The sequence below is a fragment of the Anser anser genome, assembly GCF_964211835.1.
Source record: "Anser anser genome assembly, chromosome: 1".
NCBI classification, from domain to species: Eukaryota; Metazoa; Chordata; class Aves; order Anseriformes; family Anatidae; genus Anser; species Anser anser.
The window spans coordinates 3,149,055-3,172,556 of NC_139720.1; the positions used below are offsets into that span (position 1 = coordinate 3,149,055).

Genomic DNA, 23,502 nt, shown 5'->3' on the forward strand with positions numbered 1-23,502 from the left:
TGTCATTGATGCATGCCTTGTTCCTTTTTTGTGTCAGCCTTTGCGGAGCTGCAGACGGATATTCACGAGCTGACAAGTGACCTGGATGGAGCTGGGATCCCTTTCCTCGATTACCGAACCTACACCATGAGGGTGCTTTTCCCTGGCATTGAAGATCACCCAGTCCTGAGAGACCTGGAGGTATGAAATCAACATCACCAGCTGCCAGCTCCTCTCATGCCCTGAATTCAAAAGATGTGCCAGTGGTGGGGAAATGATGTCTTTCAATGCTGTGTCTTCCCAGGGACAAAATAATATGTCATTAAAAGTCCAGATTGAAAAGGGAGGATGAGTTTTGCTATCTTAGATGTTAAATTCTGTTTGATCACTCATTTACTTAGAAGAGTCCCATACATCTATGTGTGTTAGGTCTGCTTCTTTAAGCTCCTCCTTGGTCTCCATCCTATTGGGTTTTATTTTTCAGACTGTACAGGGTCCAGAAAAATAGTCCTATAGCAGAGCAGCATATCTGCCTATACCACAGCAGCTTTGACTATTTCTGATTCTACCCAGAGTCCTTTCTTTCTGGCAACACCTTCAGAAATAACCTGCATTCTCTGAAGGAGGTTCACCTTTGCTCTGTGGTTTGCAGTGAGGTCAGAAACCTCCAGGACCAATCCGCCCATAACCTGCCCACATCTGCCCCCTTCATCCCAGCTCTCCATACAGCAGTGGTGGGAGGATGGTGAGACACTGCCCAGCTCTGGACAGGATCTGCTCAAGGGATAGCTGGCCCAGAGAAGCGGGTAACACACCACGGCCAAGGCCAGGGAGGTCCTTGGCTGAGCTTTCTGCAAAGTCTTTGGCAAGCTCTGTGCTTCAGAGAGGCTCTGGCATGTGCTGGTGAGATTACTGGAGGCCAAGACTGGGGTGAGTTGGCAGGGAGGAGGAATAGAAGCTGGCGCAGGCAATACCACGCTTGGCTGTCTGTGTAATCAGAGGTTCCTGCTACTCTGCACTCATGCCCTTCAGGAGAGCCAAACTTCATCAAACTATATGGTGAGAACCATTAAAAAAAATGATCTGGAAGCAATGAGGACTGTTGGGAATGGGTGGGAGGCTGCATTACACATTGGCTATTGTAGAGATTTGCCTTTGGGATGCAGGAAGAGTAGCCTTGAGCTGTTTTCCCTCAGGAAAAGCAGCTCAGCAAATGCAACAAGTGAGCACAAAAGATGAGGGGAGGTGAATTTCTCCCCCGTGTACATACACACATACAAACACTTTCATCATACCCATAGCCAGCTTCAACTTGTACATTCATCAGCCTCAGCCAGCTGACCACAGAACGGCATTTGACCCAGCAGACTTTTTACCATAGATGCTCCCATATGAATATACATGCAGAGAGACACAGAGCCAACGTTTCAATCTGTCACATTTGATCTTCTCTTCCCTTGATTTCATTTTATTTTAAATTATTTTATTGTATTTTTCCCCTTAATCCTCTTTAAAGCTTCTGTAGCTCTTTCGATGTCAACATCTTTGGCTACCAACAAACAAGGGAAGGCAGTTTCCATTCTGCTCCTTTCTCTGTAGCACCTAGAAGGAGTTTATATTTATTGGGAAAAGGCCCCAACAGAGATCCTGCAGTGAGCAGGTCTTACTTATTTCCAGCTCATTTGCTAATTAACTGCTTCCAGATGCGCTACAAAATACTTCTCTTGTTATTTTTTTTATTTCTCCATAATAACCTGGGGATAGACAATATTAAATGTTCAAGCAAGTGAGTTAAAAATAATTATTAGCAGGATGGGTGGTAGTGGTTGGCTGGTTGGTTGTCTCAAGCTATTTACTAAGTAATTTATTTGCTGTATGCAAAAAGAGTTAAGATCTCCAATTTCCAGAATAAAAAAGTAATGATTCTTTAAGGGGACTTGCATTACTCGGTTGTTTAAGCATGCCAACTTGTTTTGGATTAAAGTGCCAAAACTGGGAGGTTTCATGAATACATGCCTTAGTAGCATGTGTTTCTCTGAGTTGTGACTTTCCAGCTTCCAGGGAAGCTTTCTGAAGGGCTGAAAGAGCTTCAGTGACATGAAGGAATGAGTTTGGAGTTCTCTATTTAGGACCACACTGGTGCAGCAGATAAAGGGATGTAGTATACCCACAGAGTATGGTTTTATTTTGATCCAGAGGCAGAAGAGCAGGAAAGGGTAGTGCCCACTGCAGATTGTGGGATCGAGGCTCCAGTGCTGAGGTTCTAAATTGTTTTATTTTATAAGATAGCTCACTAGCCTCTCACAAATGAGAAATACATCAGAGCCTTACCAACCTCCCTGCCTCTGAACCATCTCACCTACCAAGCCCTGGGATCCCACCGCAGTAGGACTTCCAAAATAGGTCCCAGCTCTTTTGCCTTCTCACACCATCTTCTATCTAGTTTTTCAAACCAAGACACATCTCCATGCTCACCACCTCAACTGTATCTCTTCATCTCCTCAAAACATGACTCTTGGAGTTCTTTCTCCCCTCACATTCTTACTACCCCCCCAGCTCCCTGAAGCAGAACCCCCAAACCTGTGTCCTGGAGTCCCCACGTTGCACCTTCCCTGTACCCAAGCAGCTACTGAAGGACAGCTGATGTGTGGTTACTTGCTGGGATGTGGTGGGAAGGAGACCTAGACAGGTCAGACCAACAGGAGACCTACATAACCTTTCCAGCATTGACTTACACTGTTTTTCTCTGTAAGCAGGTTTCTTGCAGGGATAAAAAGAGGTGTTAGGGGAAGACAGAGTGAGATTTCAGTCTGACTGCAATAAAAACACAATATGCTGTGGTACAACATCCAGGCATTAGCTATCTCCGCTAAATGTTCAGGGATGCAGGGATGGAAAATAATCATCTGGCTGTGGTTAGGAGGTCCCTCTGGCTTCCTAATCTTCAGATGATGTATGGACTCGCTTCCTTTTCACAGGACTATCCTGTAAAGCAGAAGGAAGTGCTTACCTGACTTCTAGATTTTTTTTTTTTTCTTTTAAATTGTCTTTGCTGTTTGAGGCAGCTCTTCCCTTTTCCTGTCTTAGATCTGCCTTCTGCTTGATGTTGAAGTGTACAGTTGGAGGAGATGGAGGGCTGAGGGCAGAGAAGTACCAATAGGTGTACAGCCCTTTTGGGAATGACCTGACAGTAGGTAGTGAGGGAAAGGTATAAACTCCTTGTCTTCTCATACAGGTCCCTGGCTACAGGCAGGAACGGGTGGAGAAAGGCCTCAAGCTCTTTGCGCAGCTCATCAACAACAAGGTTTTCCTGCTGTCCTTCATCCGCACGCTGGAGTCCCAGCGCAGCTTCTCCATGCGGGACCGTGGCAATGTGGCCTCGTTGATCATGACAGTGCTGCAGAGCAAGCTGGAGTATGCTACGGATGTCCTCAAGCAGCTCTTGGCTGACCTCATAGACAAAAATCTGGAGAGCAAGAACCACCCCAAGCTGCTTCTCCGGAGGTAAAGATACCTGGGGCTAGACCAAGCTGGGAAGGGCAACCTGTGCCCCACTAACATGAGCATGATAGTCCATTTTGGAGGAAAAGGACAAATTAGCTTGATTTTGTTTTTTTTTGCAGCAGGGTATGAAATCAGGATGGTGTACAGCCACAGCTCACATGGCCCTGTAGGGCTGGCATGAAGCTGTGTACAGGCAGGTTAGAATAAGGCAAGTAGGGTTGAATGAAAGCTGAACTGCTTTCCCTTGCTGGTTTGCTGCTCTCGGGCTTCATTCAAGACTTCCCAGCACAGGGTTCCTTCCCCTGAAAGACATTCCTCTTTCTTCACAGAATCACAGAATCACAGAATCGTCTAGGTTGGAAGAGACCTCCAAGATCATCTAGTCCAACCTCTGCCCTAACACTAACAAGTCCTACACTAAACCATATCACTAAGGGCTACATCTAAACGTCTTTTAAAGACCTCCAGGGATGGTGACTCAACCACCTCCCTGGGCAGTCCATTCCAGTGCCTAACAACCCTTTCAGTAAAGAAATTCTTCCTAACATCCAACCTAAAACTCCCCTGGCGCAACTTTAGCCCATTCCCCCTCGTCCTGTCACCAGGCACGTGGGAGAATAGACCAACCCCCACCTCTCTACAGCCTCCTTTCAGGTAACTGTAGAGAGCGATAAGGTCGCCCCTGAGCCTCCTCTTCTCCAGGCTGAACAAGCCCAGCTCCCTCAGCCGCTCCTCGTAAGACTTGTTCTCCAGACCCCTCACCAGCTTGGTCGCCCTTCTCTGGACTCTCTCGAGCACCTCCATGTCCTTCTTGTAGCGAGGGGCCCAAAACTGAACACAGCACTCGAGGTGCGGCCTCACCAGAGCCGAGTACAGGGGGACAATCACCTCCCTAGACCTGCTGGCCACACTGCTTCTTATGCAAGCCAGGATGCTGTTGGCCTTCTTGGCCACCTGGGCACACTGCTGGCTCATATTCAGCCGACTATCAACCAGTACTCCCAGGTCCTTCTCCGTCAGGCAGCTTTCCAACCACTCTTCTCCCAGCCCGTAGCGCTGCTTGGGGTTGTTACGCCCCAGGTGCAGGACCCGGCACTTGGCCTTGTTGAACTTCATGCAGTTAAAAAAAAAAACAAAAATCGGCCAGCGCCCGGCTCAGCCTCACCGCGGCCTGCAGGAGGCCCAGGGGCTCGCCCAGCGGCACCCCGGAGCCGCCCAAGAAGCGGCGGGCGTCCTCCGCCGCCTCCTCCGCCTCGCCGTAGCAGCGGCTCCTGCAGAGCTGCCGGCACTGCTCCAACGCCAGCTCGAAGAAGCAGAAAGCCTGAGGCAGGCCGGGGGGTCGTGGCACGTCCTGCCGCGTTGCGCAGCAGGTGGTAGAGGCGGGATGCTGGGGGGGTGGCCGAGGCCACGTAGCCCCCGCAAGGCCACCTCAGCCAGCCCCAGCAGGCCGGTGGCACGCTCGACATTCCCCCTGGCATCCTCTCCACATTTCCTCCCCTTCCAGCAAGTGTGTCTGTAGATCTCTCTCCATTTCATCCGCAACCAAAAACCAGCAAACAATTAAAGTTTCACTGCTGCACTATCAATAGATTTTAGCGTGGATTTTCCAGAAAGCTTCATAAGGGCAGCAAGATCCCATGTTTCGTAATCCTTGTTTTGGATTTGTGTTTTACTTATATCGCAAAGAACAGGCCGTATAATATACTTGGTCTTTAAGGTGAGTAAATAGGCTGTTGCCTTATCTTGCCTGAGATTTGGACTGCCCTGCTGTGCTTCTCGTTTCTGAGTCACCTCAGAACATGTGGACACGTGGAGTCTTCTTTAGCTGCATCGTGGGATCTCCTGTCTCTTCCTGGGCATTGGCTTTGGGAGATGGTTAAAACCAGAAGGCAGGGCTGAGCAGGACAACAGAAATGGTGTCATAAAGGGCACGAGTCTGGGTTTGTGCTTCCTGGCCAGATCCAAGGTCTAAATGCCAGGGTTGTATGGGAAACCTTGAGTTACAAATCTACTGCTCTGCGATTAATATACTTTCCCTGCTTAGGGAAATCAGCCCTTTCTCCTTTTAGGATGACATTCATCCTCTCCTTTCCATGGTCTGAACCAACCCTTCTCATTCAAGCCAGGACCTGAAGGAAAACTAGGGGGAGTCTACTGAATACGGATGGCCTTTGCCACTGCTGAAAGCTGTGTTTGAAGGGCCCTGAGCTGATGATGATGGATGGCTCAGGCAGAGGAGAGGTCTGTGGTGCCTGCTGGGGAGAATTTCTTCTGGCACAGAGCCCACCATGGAGTACAAGGAAAAAAAAAAAAAAGAGCAGTAGGCACTTCGTGGCATTCAGGGCAGCAAAGCCAGGGGCAGAGACCAGGCTTCAGTGCCAGTTGACACCCTGAGTCCTACAGCCTGGCTGGCATCCTCCCCCCAGCTGTCCCCAAGCCTCCTCTCTGTGCTTCTCCTCTGATGCTGGATGGCACTGCCTTCTTCCAGTTGTCCCTTCACTTGATCTTCTCTTTTCTTTTTCCCTTTCTCCATCTCTTTGTCTTCCCTGGTTGTTCATTTGTGTTTTCTCCTGTCTTCTTCTTCCTTTTTTTTTCCCCCTTCTTCTAGCTCTTTTCTAACTGTACTCCTATTTTTTGGAAATGCAATGTGGCCTTTAGAAGGAGAGGCAGTGAACTTCGAAGACACCTCCACTGTGTCAAGCTTTGAAAGCACAAGGAGATGTCAGAGATGACATCCACAGACCCAAAGAGATCAAAGTTGCCTGGGCAACAAAAATTTAACATCCTCTGCGAGGATGATAAAGTGTGGAGAGTACTGGACTTGAGGTTCATGCCATGATCAATGGGGAACAGTGGCTAGGTGACCGTGACTGAGGGGAATACAAGAAAACAGACTGGTTTGGACAGAGGCAACTCCAGACAGAGACAGAACAATGATTGCTGTAGGCAGAGGAAATGAGGCCAACTTTATGCGGAAGGACTAGGGAATTTAAAATGCAAGCTGCATCCCTAAGCAAGAACCCTCGGGTGGCCTAGCAAATCCCACTTTTACTCATTCAAGCAAGGACTCTTGTTTTTTTCTTGACCAAAATTATTGTGTGTTCTGGAGCCAACACAAGCTTATCCTGTGCTCCTGGTGTCCAAACCAAATTAACAAGTCCAAGTTAGTGATTCTGCAGGAAAAGTTCGCCCTGAAGACTCAGGATGGATTTTTGCTTGGTTGAGGATAGAGTTCAAGGGCTACAGGAGTAGTTCTGTGAATGTGCCACATTGATACATTGGGGAGTATAATCACTCCCAAATACCAGGGAGATAATCATTACCAGATAAAAGCCCTTCATATTTGATAGATTTATCCTCCCTGAGCATCTCTGAGAAGGATTCCTAACTTGTCATCTCTCTTTCGTTGATGGACAAACTGCAGAACAGACATGCAAGGACTTCCTTAGTCACAGGAGAATTACTATGGCAGTAAGGACATGCCTGAAGGTTTCCTAAATCCAAAGCTAAAATAGAGACTCTGGGATGTGCTTAATCCTGATGGTGCCATGCCTGACTTTCCAAGGGGCTCAGAGACCTGGGCATTAAGATGCACACTGCCAATCTTTCAACCAGCCCTTTGATATAGCTAACATGACTAACTCATTTCCAATTTGTTTTTTTTGTCCTGGTCTGATTTTAGGACAGAGTCCGTGGCTGAGAAAATGCTCACCAACTGGTTCACCTTCCTTCTGTACAAGTTCCTTAAGGTAAGAGAAGCTGCAGGCCTGGATGAACAGATGCTTTAATGCATTGGTTCTTGGCAGGGTTTAGTTGGGGTAGCATTGACTTTGCAGGACACTCACCAGCAAAAGAGTGAAATGACCTGCGACACCCTCTGAGCCCTCTCATTACTTCTGGAAGGTCTCTTTTGGGTGATAGGTAATAAAAAAGAGGCTTTCATCCTTCGAGACCACTTTGCTGGGGGGGTGTAGGGATAGGACATGAGGGGGAATGGCTTTAAACTACAAAGGAGAAGGTGTAGATTACATATTAGAAAGAAATTCTTTACTGTGAAGGTAGTGAGGCCCTGGCCCAGGCTGCCCAGAGGAGCTGTGGCTGCCCCATCCCTGGCAGTGCCCAAGGCCAGGCTGGATGGGGCTGGGGGCAGCCTGGGCTGCTGGGAGGTGTCCCTGCCATGGCAGGGGGCTGGAATCAGATTATCGTTAAGGTCCTTTCCAACCCAAACCAGTCTATGATTCTATGATAATTGCTCTTGTACCATACTCAGACCAAGCCTTTTGGAGAGAGGTGACTTTTCACCTTCCTGCCACTCTCAGCACTGTTGCTAGATCTCCCTACACCTCATCTTACACCACTAGGACAGGATAGCCACCCTCTGCTTGGAAATTCAAAGCTTTACAAACCAGTCCCATTCCCCTGAACCTTCCCAAACCCCAGGAACAACCAGTCTGAATGCATGGGGAAGTTTTGAAGGTCCCTGGAAGGTAATTTCAGTGGCTCTAGTATCAGATTCCCACTTGCAGCTGAAAGGAAAGGATACAAGGAGGTGACTTTTTAAAGCACTACTTTTATAATAGTCTTCCCCCCCACTCAGCTACTTGTCTTCTTGCCTTAGCCTGAGTGGTGGCCTGATAAGGGCAAGAGACAGGCACACACTAGCAATATGTTGCTGGCAGATAAGCTAATTAAGTGGGAGACAGGTGTAGGAACTGAGAAAGGGGCCACTTGGCTTCAGATTATTAATTTGTTGTTGCTGGGATTTACACTAGAGGAAAATGACCTCGTTCAGTGAGTTGGGACACAGCACAAGAGGGGAGGGCAAGGTGGGAAGGAGGGGAGGAAGGACAGAGGCATGAAAGAGAAGGGAAAAGAAGAAAGAATAAGGAGGGGTGCATGGACATGAGTGTGCAGAGTGAGGGCAGCAAGAGAGGAGAGGACAGGAAAGGTGTGGGAAGAGTGGACTGGGAGTGAATGAAGGGAATGGGACATGAGGGCAGCAGGTGCTTTATTGGCCCTGCCTGTGGGCTCCTTGTTGCTGTCCTAGCCTGGACCCTACACACCCAACATCACCGATGCAACCACACAGCTCCAGGGGTGCATCTCCCCTGGGTCAGGAGCTGCTCCTGCCCAAGCATCCCTGCTTGCCTCCAGCATGAGAGTGCCCAGGGAGAGTGTGGGCTCTGCCCAGACACCCAGGATGGGGCACCAGTGGTCCTAAACCCTGCCAAGCCCTGCCTCGAGGTCCTCCAGGACCCGTCCCACTGCCTGCTCTGGTGCAAAGCTCTGGCCCAGTGGCAGTGACTTGACACCCAAAGGAGAGACAGAGGTGCCTATCATGCCATGAGCTACCCATGGCCAACAAGTGTGGTTTTGGGGATGGTTCGTTGTTATTTCTTGAGAACTCTGGGAGAACCTGATGGACACATGGGCTGGTGTGGAATCACATGGTAATTCACCCAGTGATTGACTTGTCACTGGGGTGGCAAGCTGCAGCAATCACGGATATGCTATATGGGTTGGGGATCCAGGTTTTCACCTCTGTCCCTCCTGGTTGACCTGGTTGTTAACTCTCATCCCTGCAGGAGTGTGCCGGTGAACCTCTGTTCTCCCTGTTCTGTGCCATCAAGCAGCAGATGGAAAAGGGTCCCATCGACTCAATCACTGGGGAGGCCCGGTACTCGCTGAGTGAGGACAAGCTTATCCGACAGCAGATAGACTACAAGACACTGGTGAGTGCTCTGAGCATGTTCTCCTATAAGCTTGTCCACCTTCTTCTAGAAAAAGGGAATTTTGAGGAAAGAAGTCAGTGAAGGGTATGTTGACCACCTGAACAATTTCTTCTTGCAACCCAGCAGGATAACCCTGATGAGGATCCACTAGTTGCATTCCCTGTCACAACAAAGTTTGTGGCTGAACTCTCAGTTTGCAAAGACAACTGCTTCCAATTTACCTCCACTGTGCCCTATCCCATGCCCAGACCATCTCCACTTCCCCAAGGACATTGTTTGTTGGGTGAAGAGGTCTGCTCTCACTGCAGGTTAGGCTGACAGTCCTTTGCCATTGACTGGGTTAGGTGAGGTCCAGGAGCACTGGAAGACAAATGTGAACCTTGGGTCATGTAAATGCCTGTGAAAGTGTAGACAATAGATATGAACAATTTACTCTGTTCTGGTAGGCAAACCATTTTTTACGTCTACCCCTTTTCCTTGGAGTGATGCCCATCCCTCCAACTCCTAAGGTCAAAGGTAGTGGTCTTCCTCCAGCAGAAGCTGGGGTTGTCACTGCAGTTGTCACCACCCTAAGATCTTCAGGAGGAGGACTGTGATGTCCACAGTAGGGTTTCTTCCTCCTCATGCTTGAGACCACCTGGAGGTATTTTCATCCCCCTTCTCTCCATCCTCCCCCTGGGCCCCAGCACCAGTGGCAGAGCTGCCCCGTGCCCAGGCTGGGCATACAATTACAATTTCCTTGACCTTCCTTAGGTCTTAGCTCAGGTGGGCTGACTCTACAAATGTCTGTTTTTCTTCACTGACTACGATCTAGAGCCTAGCTTCAGTTGAATCCAAGTCTAATGAGGGGGTAGACTTCACTCTTAAATGAGACTGCAATTTAATTTCCATTCTAAAAATGGGACTTTCCTATTAAATCACCAGGGCAGTGCTTCTTTTCTATTAGATGTGGTTGTCTGGCAATTTGGAGGCCTGATCTTACATGGAGAGAGTGAGGAAAAGGGAGAAAAATGCAGGCACAGAGTGATCACTTTCACCGAAGGAAATCCCTCCGATCCTTTTAGGCTTGATATAAAGCAGCCAGCAAAGGGTAGTAATTATACATCAGCCTGAACAAAGCTCTCCTCCATTCGCTTTGTGTTGTGTGATGTTAATCAGCTCTCCCTCTTACATCTCAAGAGCAGACAAATATATCCCGATAGGAATCTTAGCAGATTTACAGAGATCAGCTTCGGTGAAGGAGATTAAGAAGAAACAGAATATGAATAAGATCATTCTTTCCTTTCTGTTTCTCCTTATTTCTCTTATAATTTGTTCTTCCCCTACCTTTTTTAAGCAGACATTATTCTGTCATCTTTTGTCAAAAATATATAGTAATGAAATAAAGCAAGAACTGATTCAGTGTTTGTAATATAAGAATTCCCTGAATGTCTCCTGTTCTCTCCCGAGCGCATCTGGTCACCACTATGAGTTCGTAGTGCGTGTAGCTAAAATTCATTGGGTTGTTCATGTTTCATGAGTGCTAGATGGTTGCTGAATTGAGTTAAATCACAAGTCTAGCAACGTGGCACATTGAAACAGTCTGTTTGTTGTCGTTATTCCAGGAAGGCAAGGCCAGGGCTTCTTTGGAAGGGGGTTATTCTATAGTTTTCATTAATCATGACCAAATATTTTAAGGCACGATTTCAAATATGGTTTGAATGAAAAGCAAATCCAAAGAAATTGACTTATCCAAGGAGGCAAAAGCAGACAGAGCAATTTCAGACATCTGGAATTACTGATTTTACAATATGCACCTCATTCACTAAATTTAGATTGTTTTGATCTGATTTCTTTCCAGACCAGATAGTTCCAATTTGCTGTGTGCCAGGTCCTATAGTTCTCCAAGGAAGCAATCCTCAGTGGGCTAAGGTCTTTGCACTGCATAGCAATTTGTGTATGTACAAGGGATTTTTCAGTCCAGGGGAATATAAGGTAGTTACGGATGTGATTTGCTAGAATAGATGTGCAGTAGCTAAACAGTAGGTCATCTCCCAGGCTGTATACCTCAGAGAAGCACCCTCTGGTGCTAATGTCTCCACTAACAGTGAGCATCATCTCTGGTCTGTAGTGTTATTAAAAGCCCAGCTAGATTATTGCATCTATGAAAGACGAGAAGTTTTCATCCCTGCTGGCTACCATCTGCCTTTGCCAGAATCCACAATTTTTTAGCCATTCACCAAACCAGAGCCTAGCTGTAAAAACCTCCTCCCTACCGCCACTGCTCCGCTCTCACCGGGAGATGAAAGACTATCCATCTCCTGCATCAGCTTCATTTCTCTTGACACAAATAATGCAGAGGAGCAAAGGCCTCGATGTGTGTCGGAAGCTGTCAAGAGGATTGGATAATTAGTGCTCGGGGGTGGCAGGAGGGAGCTGCCCAATGCATCTTGAGCAATGGCATGCTCAGTGTGGTCCCTGCACACCTCGGTGGCTCCAGCGCTGAGATTCTAATCGGATCATCTCCTCTGACAACATACTCCAGGGTAGATAAATATGTTTTGAGCTGCGTTTGGTTAAGGCCTTTCAGGGAGTTAAGCCACGAACGAGACATCAGAGGGGTTTCTTGTGCTTGGCTTCTCTGGGGGGGTCCTTCTCCTCCTTGCTCTCTGCCAAGACTTGCTGTGTGCTAGCCCCATGGGACCTTACTTAGCCTAATCTAGAAAGGAAAGAAAGATTTCTTTCCCTGGGACAGAAACTGTATTGATATCCTGGTCCCCGGGCAAACCACCCAAACGCTGCAGAGAGCTCAGGACCAGGGTCCCCATGTGACTAATCCTAAACCATGCATTTGTAATTTAAATGTCAGTAATCCACGGCAGAGACCAGGGCTTAGTTGTGCTAAGTATTGCATGTCTATATACACTTAGAGACAGTTCATGGCTGAAAGGGCTGACAGACAAAAAATTAAAGAGCCCAAGGTTGTAGAAGAAGGTCAATAAACACAAACTCAGTGAGATGACATGGCCCAAGGTCATGAAAAGTCGGAGGGAGAGCAGGGCTCAGAGATTACTATTGCGCTTGCTCACAGCCCATATCTTTTCATGTTGACCCCATGACTATCACCGCTGTTTTGCTGCACTGACACAGCATTCAGTGCATGAGTTGCATTCATGTAGACAACTGACCTGAACCCAAGGTGCTTGCATTGGTGCTGAATCACTCCACAGAGTTTGCTCTGACTGGCATCAGCTCAATCTGCTTTAGGTGAGCTCAGATCAATGGCAGAGACTTGCAGAGTAACCTGGTCACTGGAGCCATATGTGACGCCCCCTTGGCACTCTCAAAAGAGCTGGTCTAGCCTCTCATCACCATTTCATTTCCCTACAGACGTGTAGTGGGTGGGGGGCAACTAATAACCTCAACACTGAATGCATTTCAGCAGTGCTTTTTATGTATAGCTCTGTGATCCTTTGAGATGAAAGATGCCACAGAACTGTAAATCTGTGCCATTGTCATTATTATCTGAACTGATGCTTCTTCAATACTTCTGGAAGTGACATATAAATAATAGCATTATGATGTAATCAATATCTCATATTTTTATCTACCCTTTCATCCAGAAAGATCACAGAGCTCTTTGTAAGCAGTATCTTCACAAGTCCCTCTTAGTTGAGCATAACAGCACCAAAGGGAGCCTGGTGACCCAATACATAATTATACTGATATGATTTCACCCGTTTCAAGCCACCTTCAGAGCCCACAGTAGGTTAAGAACCTATTGCATACTACGGGCAGGAATTTATGGTCAAGGTAGAATTTGTCTAGGTCACCAAAACTAACATGCCTGCACTTGTAAAAGTTGCACAGGAACGTTTAATAACCCTACATAGCCAGAAGCTCCACTGAATACTCCTTCCAAGTGCAAAGGTGTTAAGTTTATAAAAGTTTATAGACTTCACACTCCTGTAACTTGAAGAGAGCAGAACACTTGACATAGACAGACCCAAGTGTTAGTGGGCAAATTGCTATTAGACACTCTGTGTGTTTGTTTAAAGCATCCCTCTCTCGCTCCCCACCTCACATGTTTTGCATTTATTCTTGGACAGAGTCTTTAGAGAAAATGATATTCTCCTTCTGAGAAATCAAAGGCCTCTCTAGTTGGCTCAATTTTCTTGTTCTATATGTGAAAGCTATAAGACTTCTTGTTGTATATCTATTTTTAAGAATCCCTGCATTTCAAATTAACAACATTCTTCTGAGAAGTGTCTTGGGCTGTCCCATGACTGCTCGGAAGATGGGCCAACTTAAAGCTGAGAGATTGAAGATTACTTTTACCTAAATTGTCAACGGCAGGTGGCAATGCAAGGGTACTACTATAGAACTAGGTTGCCTTGCCAGATCTCTAGGGAGCAGGGAATGGGTCAGAGGCCAAGAAAAGCTCTGGAGAACCCTTTGGATACCAGGTCGGTTTCAGCCAGAGTCTGGGCTGATTGCATTTTTAATGGTTTCTGTGAAAACAGTGTGTCAATGACAAATGTCTGGTACCACTTAGGTGAATGCCATTTTTACTGATCACACCAGAACCTGAAATGGTACTCTTGGGCTTTCGGTTATTAAATATAGCAAAGATGCCAAGGAGATGAGGCTCGAATCTGAGGGACTGCTCCCACAGGTATAGCAGTTTCACCTCACAGAGACAAATGGCATGAGATACACGTTCAGAAAACCCCTCAAATTACCCCCAGATCACTAGCTGTAGCATCTAGGAGCTCACAGCTCTTATCTGGGAGGTAGGTCCTGAGTTACCCTTAATCCACTGGGCACAGATAAGTGATAAGAAATGACCCCAGGGCAAGAGATTGAGAGCAGCAGAGAACTGGATGCATGAAAAAGACCTCTATGAAACCTCTGCTCTGTCAGAGGACGGAATACTCTTGGTACACATTTTTCCCCTTAATCCATCCTATCCCTCTGGCTTGTAGGTTGCAGGGACCTGCCAGAAGGTTGCTGTGGAATTTGACCACAGGGTACCTGCGTTGCTGTGAAATTTATGGTGTCTCATGCCTCTTTCTCAGGTCCTGAGCTGCGTGAACCCTGACAACGTGAACAGCCCCGAGATCCCGGTGAAGATCCTGAACTGTGACACCATCACTCAGGTCAAGGAGAAGATCCTCGATGCCATCTTCAAGAATGTGCCCTGCTCCCACCGGCCCAAAGCTGCTGATATGGACCTGGGTATGTGAGTGCACAACAGGCCCTGAACGCCACAGGGCTGGGGGAAGGGAAAAAGGGGAGAGAGGAGAGGGAAGAGGGGAGAGGAGAGACAATCAAGCTCAACCAAGACTCTGTTTGCTGTGCCAAGTGCCACCTCTCCCAACTCAGAGTACCCCCTGGTACTTGGGCAGAGCATCAGCAATGGTGAGAGGGCAGAAGAAACTGAATAAATTGATGCGTGCACTCCTGGCTTATGAAAGCTCTACTGCTCTGACCTTGAGGACTTAAAACGATCAGTAGCCACCCTGATTTTCTGCCCAGAATTTGGCTTGATCAAGGGTATGGAAAAGGCACGTCCTGCCCAAATCCTCTGGATGAAGAGCACCGAAAACACAGGGTGGTGTTGTCAGAAGTGTTCAGGCAGCTCAGATTTATTCCTGGCTCTTCTCTGATCAGTGAGGGCTTGGATTATGCATGTCTTCTTGCTGAGACAGTCACAGCCCAAACAGTATTAATTTCTCATCATGCGGGCACAGGAAAGAGGATGAAGCATCCTCCGTTCAGTGGGCTGCATCCATCTCACCCTTGACTTCTTCCCTCTCCTGCCAGCACCCCTCCACCAACAGCAGGGCTGGGAGCTGCTGCTGATGTTTCTTTTTTTGCAGAGGACAAGGAGATCAGCACTCATGTTTTAAGGAAAGATCAGTCCCTCTGTTTATGAATTCATGCTTTTTTTGCTCCTTCGTGAGATGCTCTGCTTGGGGGGTGGAAAGAGCTGCAGTAGCTTCACTTGCATTTCAAGCTCTGGGGCACACAGGAGCTGTACAGCCTAGCACAGGGATGCCTTTGGGGCCAAAATCAGTTTCTGCCCCAAATCTGGAGCAAGGATACTGGGGGAAGTGAGATATTTGAAGGTGAGCCCAGGGTCAGACCTGATACCACACCTGGAGGCTGGTATGAGAGGATGTAGAGCAGTCTGCTCAGGACATTGATGAGGAGCCTAGCACAGAGCTGTATTGTGTGAGGCCATCAGCCAGAATTTGTCCTTGGTGACCTTCAGTGGAAAGGACTTGAGTGGAAAATGATGGCGTCTATAAAACTCGGCAGAGTAGAGGAGGAACCAAAAGGAGGAGGAATGGACCGACGCCAAGAAACAATTCACAGCAATAACGGAGGCAGAAATGAGAGGTCAGGGATTAAAGTTAAGTGTGTTTATGTGTGTGCATTTGTGTAGGGGAGGAGGGGATTCCTGACAGAAATTGCAGCAAGATTCCTGCTCATGAAAGGCAGTTAGAATAACAAAACGAGCTGCCAAAACCAGCAGTAATAAAGAACAGATCATATACATCATCAAAAAAAGGACCTGAGTTGATTTTGGAGCTGCTGTGAGTCAGCAGGGGAACACTGAGTGCAAGGGTGAGCACCAGGCCAGGTAGGGCAGGGAACGAGAGCACAGAAAATGGGGGGAATGGGGTTTACAGCCAAATCCATTGACCCACGTGGTGCTGGATGGTGACCACAGAGCCCATTAGGTTTGGGTCTCAGGCTGGGTGTGGGTGGAGAGTGGTTTGTTCCACTGCGGGGATGAATACATACTCGGAGGCAGGAGTTTTCCCTGCATATTGCAAATACAAGGAATACTTTGGAATCCACAGTTTTATGGCAGCTCTGGCAGCTGAAAGGTACAGAACAGTGTGCGTGCAAGGTCTTAACTGGAGTCTGACAATTTTGCATCCAGAGCTTTGCAGCTGTAAGTTATTTTGACCTTCTGAAGACCAGTAAGTTCCAGAAAGTGTTTATGAGCGTTTACATCCCTACCAGAAGGACTGGACACAGACTTGTCCATACAGACAGGAGACTGCTCGATGAGCATCTGTTTAGCCTCTAGTACTGATGATGCAGTTGCTAAAATAAATAATAAACATAAGGGGGAAAAGAAACTAATATCTTCTCATCTAGGAGAAGAGTCTTGCCAGCAACGATATAGTTGCAAGCTCCTTTAGCACAGCAGTTAATAAGGTGGGAGGAGCAGGGCTGGCAAGAGTGAAGCAGGGACAAGAGGACACGTACATCCAGGCACAGCTCCTGCCCAGCCTCCTCACAGGAAAAGTATTTGCTGGCACCTGGCATCCTCTGGGGACAGCAAAAGCAACAAGGGGGAAGCAGAAAGCAGCGGTGACAAAAGAAAGCAGCACAGAGCTCTCAGGATCAACCTGCCCCAGGCTGAATGCTCAGAATTGCAAAGGTGGCTGGATCAGCCCCGCCAGCCCATGCTAAACAGTGGGTCGGAGCAGATGATTATCATCTGCCTTTGAAATCGATGGTTTCCTACACACCAGCACTGTTTTCTATTACCGTTGCAATTTTCCAGGCTTTCTGTCCGTACCAAGGCCAGATTGCTCACATGAAGAAAGCAAACAAGCTAATGAGTTATTTGGAGTTGTTAAATGCAGGGTAGCTGCAGGCAGAGTGACTTGTACGTGTCGCAAATGTCATAATGTTTTGCAGTTACCCAGACAACTCATGGAGGGGGTTGTCAGCTGAAAGCACTCATTTTGGACACCCCGAGGTTACATTTTAGTCCAAAACCCAAACCGCAGCCCTCAGAGTACAGGCTTCTTTCTACCATGGCTACTTCTGTTATTATTATTCTTTAAAGCCCTCGCTATCAATAAAATAGCCCATCTTTGGGAAAGCGTTAGGGTGTGAGGATCACAAAACAGAAATTTGGCTCCACGCTGAGGCATTCACTCTTCCCGGAGCCTTTTGGAAGGGACTGCTGAGGTAGTGGGGGCTGCTGGTTGAGTGCCTTGCACTCGGTAATGCTGGCTCAGACTCAGGCCAGGGCAAGCTTTCAGTGCCTCACCAGCAGTGCAGTACTGATGTGATGGGTTTAATCTCTAGGAGCCATTTAAAGTGAGTCTAACTCTAGTGTATATACAGTAACGCACAGAACTTGCATATACGGGATGAAGTGTATATGTTATGTATCTCTATATGTTCTGATATAAACCTTTTCTTTCCAACCATGATGGTCTTTTCTCCATGCTAGAAGCAGAGCGGAGTTTCTCCTCTTTTCTTAGAGGTCACCGCTTACTGGGCACTTCCCCACTTCTGTTTCCCACCCAGCTGGTTTTATTCCAACCCATAACGCTGAAACAAAAGGTTTTATTCTTCTATTTCTTACCCCAATCTTTTGTGGAATTCATAGGGAAGTGATGAACTACTGCTAGGAATGGAGGACTAAAAGCAGCCCATGCCAGGTTCTTCAGACAAATCCTTCCTGAACACAAGTGATCGTGAACTAAGCATTGATCATGGGCAAGCTAGATGCATTTGTTCCACTTGCCATTGCTTGGCACAGCCACAAACCTTTTCATAGTCCTTCAAATGGGACTTCAGGTCTTTAGGAAAAGTGTGGGAAGCATTGTGCAGTTTGTAGAGATGACCAAAATGAATTACGTGCATTGAGACCCACAAGTGCCTGTAACAGGTAGGGTAACTGATGATGACCAGCTCGGAAGAAGACATCTGGAGTGAGCTGAGAGGTCTTCTATTCCTGGGTGTTTCAGTTGCCCCTGAACAATCTCTGCTGCTCTTTTCTCCCTTGTTCACTGGGCATCTTCAGGGTGACACGGATCAGAGAGAAGGCACAAGGGAGGTGGAGCATTTTCTGTAGGATCTGAGGTGCAGGAGGATGTCTCCCCATCTCCCATATTCCCAGAGATTCATTCCCTAGCTAGGCATTGCTACAGCTCAGACAAACCCCTCTTCATTGGTGTCCCCTGGAATTTCGTTTTTTCCCAGTCAAGTTGAAGAGAATGGTTGTTTCTTAAGAAAAAAAAAAAAAAAAGAAGAAGAAGAAGAAAGAAAAAAAAGTAATTCCTGCGTGCAATAAAGAGATACACTATCTGCTGAATGAAATATAAAGGCTTCACAGCAGCTGTCTCCTGAGTTTGCATTTACCGCTGCTCCTGATTGGAAGGCTTGATAAAGATAATGGGATTTTTTACCTCCCTCCCCCTCTCCGGAAGGTGGAAGTGTAACAAATTGGATTGGAGTATGTCTTTCCTTTGTGCTGGCTCGCAGAGGAGTGCGCAGATCAGATGAGAGAGGGGACAGGGCGCTGCCAGCGAGGACAAAGCTAACACTTTTCACTCAGCTCTGTGAATATGGATGTCAGGGTCACCTTTCCCTCCTTCGTGCCCTCCCTTCCCACTTCTCTGCTCCCAGCCATCACATTTCCTTGCAGATCCTTGCGTGACCACCTCAGGTGGCACCTGTAGAGGAATTGTGAGACTGGGGAGAGCTGTGCGGTTAGGGAGAGCTGGGGGTCCACACCTGGGGTCCTTTCGGGGTCGTTGCTCAGATGCATGAGGAAGTGATTTGGTTTTGGTTGGTGCAAAGAGGCTGTGAAACTGAAGCCAGATGCTCCAAGCCCTCCCTGCAGGGAGCTTTGCCCCTTGTCTTTGCCCCTGTCTCAGGAGTGGATCTCGTGCAAACTAAGCCCGGCCCTTCCTCTTCCTCACGTGGCCCGTTTCCTTGTGAAGGCCAAGGGGAAGGACTTGGCAGCCCCCTGTGTCTGTGCACAGTGGGACAGAAGACATAGAAGATATAGAAGACATAGAAGACACCTTCCTGTGGCTCCCACAACGTCCCCAGCTGCCCTGGAGCAGTGGGGTTCAGCCCTCAAGCACAGAGAAAAAGCAGAGTGAGGAAAGTTGTGCCCACCTTCCAGATCAGAACCAACGCAACTGAGAATTGGTGAATTCCTCCCAAAACACTATGTGAGTGTGTGTCCCTCCCCAAAGACAAGTCAGAAAAGAAGACTACGGAAATATGCAGGGACCTGATGGAGAGAGGTCAAAGGGACACCATGGAGACCGTGAGGAAGGCACACAGAGGACATACTGTGACAGCACAAGTGGCTTTGGCACCCTGCAGAGCTTTGTAAAAGCACCATTTCCCAGCCCAGCTCGGACTTCAGCATTTTGTGCTCTTCCAAACAACATCTGGGACCAGTTAGCTTCTGGGGATCCTGTCCAGGGGGGGCAACGGACAGAGGGTATCGCCCTCAGACATCACAAGGATAATATCGGCGAGGTCCTAAGGAGCCGGAGTAAATGAAGGGCAGTTTAGGATCAGTGCTTAGCCAACATAACCTTTGCTTACTCTCAGAGTATCTCCTGCCAAAGTAACATCCAGCAATAAACACAGCAGCTGACCTCTCCCTGCTAATTTAAATGAATAATAAAGGCAAGGGCGTCTTTCCCAATGCATTTTAATTATGTGATAAGAAAACTGCTGAAACCAGAAGAAATTTGCAATGGTCCTTGTATTTTTATATTAGGAGAAATAAGCAGGGGTGGCAGGTGATGTCTCCATATCCAAGAGTTCATTTTAATTAACTCCAGCAGTTGAATAGACTTTCTGCTTGGGCTCTTGCTAAACTGTGTGTGGCTGGGTCACGGTGACTGAGACATAACCACCAAAAAGGAAGCTTTGGATGGTTCAGGTGGGCTGTGCTGAAGCCACAGCCATGGCTGGTGTCACCAAGTGATGTTACATTTCTCTCCTTTGGGTCCCAATTCCAAAGCTAAGGGCTTCCTGCTCTCCATCACTTCTGGACTTGAATGGCAAGAAGTATTTTGTGAGCCCCGATGGAGACAATCTGGTCCCAGTAAAGGGTCTGGTGCTGCACTGACCAAGACACTTCTCTGCCCAGGGGAGCCCTGTCTATGGTGATATCTTGGAGTTAGACATATCTCACATATCCGAAAAGTCTATGTCCATGCTGCTTAATGAAAGAGGGCTGGTGACTAATTTCTGTCCCTGAGGCAAGTGACATTCATTTGCTCATGTCACTTGTTTTGGCTAACATATGCAAGGGCAGGTGGGCCTTGGAAGCAGCCACACTGGAGAAAAAACTGAGCCAGGGAGTGAGCTATGAGTTAAGCACTGAATAATCAGGGAGCCAAAGCACCAGGACTTGCTTTGTTTGGCTCTGCCATTGGAACAACGGCTCTCTGGTCACTGATTTATTTATCTGTATGATCTTCAGCACTGTGTGCTGCTGTGCAGTGGCCTCGGACCCCTCACCTCTGTAGGCAACTGCTCTGCGTTCTGATCTCTGCATGGTTCAGTGTCACTCTTTAAAGGGGTGGCTGTTCATGTGCAAAAGTGGCTTTGTGATAGCAATATTATTTTATCAAGGGTAAAGAAACTGGTCTGAATAACCGAGGAGTTGACTCTGAACTTTGCCACAAAGCTATGATTTTTGTGTACTTCCTGAACCGTCTATCTTAACCTTTCATAATTCTTCTGTCCCTTCTCTCCCTCCTTCGTGGGCTCTGGGTATTTATGCATTTATATGTTGTGTGTGGTTGGAGGCATCAGTCGGAGCACGATGGCAATGACTGATATGGCGCTACATGGATGCAGCCTGCAAGTGTGACACCATGGGCTGTGAGCACAGGGCTTACAAGGCTCTGAGAGGCTCTGCAGGGCAGCGTTCAATGTCTCCGTTCTCCTTGCAGAGTGGCGGCAGGCAAGCGGGGCAAGGATGATCCTGCAGGATGAGGACATCACAACCAAGATAGAGAACGACTGGAAAAGACTCAACACGCTGGCACACTATCAGGTAACTGCAGGAGAGGATGGGTAACGGGTAGATCGGTCAGGAAAGTGAAAAGGAGAAGGGTAAAATGTTATTCTCCAAGATGCAGAGGTAGACAGTAGTTAAGTGGGCAATAACCGAGCAGAGCCCCTATAACTGAGCACATCCATCCTGTAGGAACCATTGTGCACATCACTGGAGATGAAGATAAGGGAAGAAATAAGTCTGTCTCTCTCCAAGGAGGGACAGCCCTGGTGAGCAAAGGATGTGAAGAGAAGCGTTAGTCAGGAGGACAGCATGAGTTAACATTTCTCATGCTGACAGACAGAAAACAAGCACTTCCCTTCTCCTTTTTTTCCACTGCATCAAAGGCCTTGTAATGCTAGCAGAGTTCAGAAGGATGGACAAGACAAAAAGGAGGAGAGGGAGGCTTATTGTCTGGAATAAGGAGGAGGAAAGCAGCGTGACTAGAGGCAGCAGTGCGATGGAGGTGACACTGGCCTAGGAACTTTTGGTTTTAATCTCTGTGTGACTTGCCTTGGGACAAGGCTTCTCTTCATCTGTGCATTACACTGAGATCCATAAGAGAGGGCTAAAGATGTCCGAAAATATCTTACACAAGTGGTAGATTCAATGAAAAAAAAATGGAGTTTAGGTCAAAAGCTCCCCCTGTTCTTTCCTCCTTTGACCAAAAGAAAAACCAACAACAACAAAAAAATTGCATTTAATCCGATGTTGACAATCTGTCATTTCCTCAATCACACCTCAGCAATCTGTGTTTTATATCAAGATTTATTTTTTTTTTCATTTAAGAACTGACCTGAGGAAGCAGCAGGCAATAATTTGAAAAGGAAACAAAACTTTTCACTTCAGGTTGACTGAGAATTGCTGGTTGACTCCCCAAGACTTTTCAAGGGGAACAGGGCAGTGTTTCTATTTTATTTCACCAGCAAACCAAGTATAATTTTCTTTCCTTTCTGTGCTTTTTCCAGTTGTTTGCTCCAGGCAATGAGCTCCCAGGTCTATGGATGAGCGGGGGCAGAACAGGTCCTCAGCTGCTGCGGTGCTGAGCTCCGCATTGGTTAGCTTGGCTGTCCTGAGGGCAGACAGAGCATTCTGGGACACTCACTGATATTCTTGCTGCCTCAGTTTCCCCATCTGGAGTGTGGGGCTAAAACTACAAAAAGCCTGTAATTGCCTTCCACGATTGCTGAGGGGCTATTTAATTAGCCTCCGCAGTGCTTTGAAGATCAAAAACGCCATGCAAGTGCTAATTATTATTATTACACAGACAAGAGTTAGAAGTTGTTAGCAGTATTTTTTTTTCACCCATCTCCTTTTTTATGATGTCTTATTTATCACAGATATTCCTGATACGGCTCCTCTGTGCCACTGGCTTGCTAACATTTCTGATATGGGACCCACGTGAATCACCTATCTGGAGAAATGGAAAGTCTGGCTCATATCAGAAAGCTCTGTTTTCTGTTGAAATGCTATCCTGTCACATCCTAGAGCATGGCCCCTCCAGCCCCAGTATTTTCCCCCAGCTGAGACCCTCTAAAACAGCAAAAAGAAAGAAGTCATGGTGATCAGGTCTGCCCAGCAGTGCGTTTGTCATGTGCATGGAAAGGTTGGCAGGGTCAGTCAAAGCAGAAAATGTAGATATTTCAAGATGACCCAAGTACCTAGATGTACCTGCAATCAAGTTAGAAAGAACAGAAAAGTTCACATTATTTTTCCCATCCTTACGGGACACACCGTCCTTGATGTTTGAAGTAGCTCAGATGATTTTTTTCCTTATAAATACTTATTTTTCTCTGCCTAAGGTGACTAGCAGAGCTGTAGTTGTCAGAAGGTAAAGGAGATGAGCCTTGGTGTTAATTTCTATTCTCCAGCCTCAGAAAGTCCTCTAGGGCACTGTGCAGTCAAACCTCCATAGAGGCTGTGCCATCATTGATAATGTTGTCTCTTTTAGGAAAGCTCATTTTGAATAATGTTACCACAAAAATCCAAATTCCTAAGATACTAAATAAGATGTAATCTCCTCTGGTCCCTTACACCATTGTTAATTTGACTTAAATTTATACATAACATAGAAGCCTCCCTTCACACTCACCTCTCCCTTCATAATCAAATATGCTTCTCTGGAAATCTCGGCAGCACCTCAGTAAGGCCGATACTTGTACTCACGTCAGACCATATAAGAGTGGCTGATCTGGACAAATTTCCTTCACTTGGAAGCTGAAATAGTATAAAAACAGCTTGTGAGATTTGCAGACCGAGAGAGCTGATCCTTAAACTCTGATAGCTCTTGGTCTAAAATGTTTACCCAGCTCACAGTCCCAATCTAGATTCTCCAGGCTCCCCCTGCTCATGAGAATTGGATCTCTAATTTCTGTTTCAGTGTCATAGTCCTGCCTTTTCGTCAGCTTAGCTCCCAGGTAAGTGGATGGTTGTCCACTGTGAAAAATGACC

General features: G+C 47.2%; 1 protein-coding gene across 5 annotated transcripts in view; it reads left to right on the forward strand.

The window, feature by feature from the left end:
• PLXNA4 (plexin A4) overlaps positions 1–23,502 on the forward strand; it is a 423,229-nt gene that overhangs the window by 372,219 nt on the left and 27,508 nt on the right. For all 5 annotated transcript variants that reach the window (XM_083813595.1, XM_083813603.1, XM_083813604.1 and 2 more), the window contains 6 exons: positions 38–180; positions 3,215–3,483; positions 7,166–7,232; positions 9,069–9,215; positions 14,273–14,432; positions 20,948–21,051. In XM_083813595.1, coding sequence (XP_083669721.1) covers positions 38–180; positions 3,215–3,483; positions 7,166–7,232; positions 9,069–9,215; positions 14,273–14,432; positions 20,948–21,051 — 890 coding nt within the window. The remainder of the gene's footprint in view (positions 1–37; positions 181–3,214; positions 3,484–7,165; positions 7,233–9,068; positions 9,216–14,272; positions 14,433–20,947; positions 21,052–23,502) is intronic.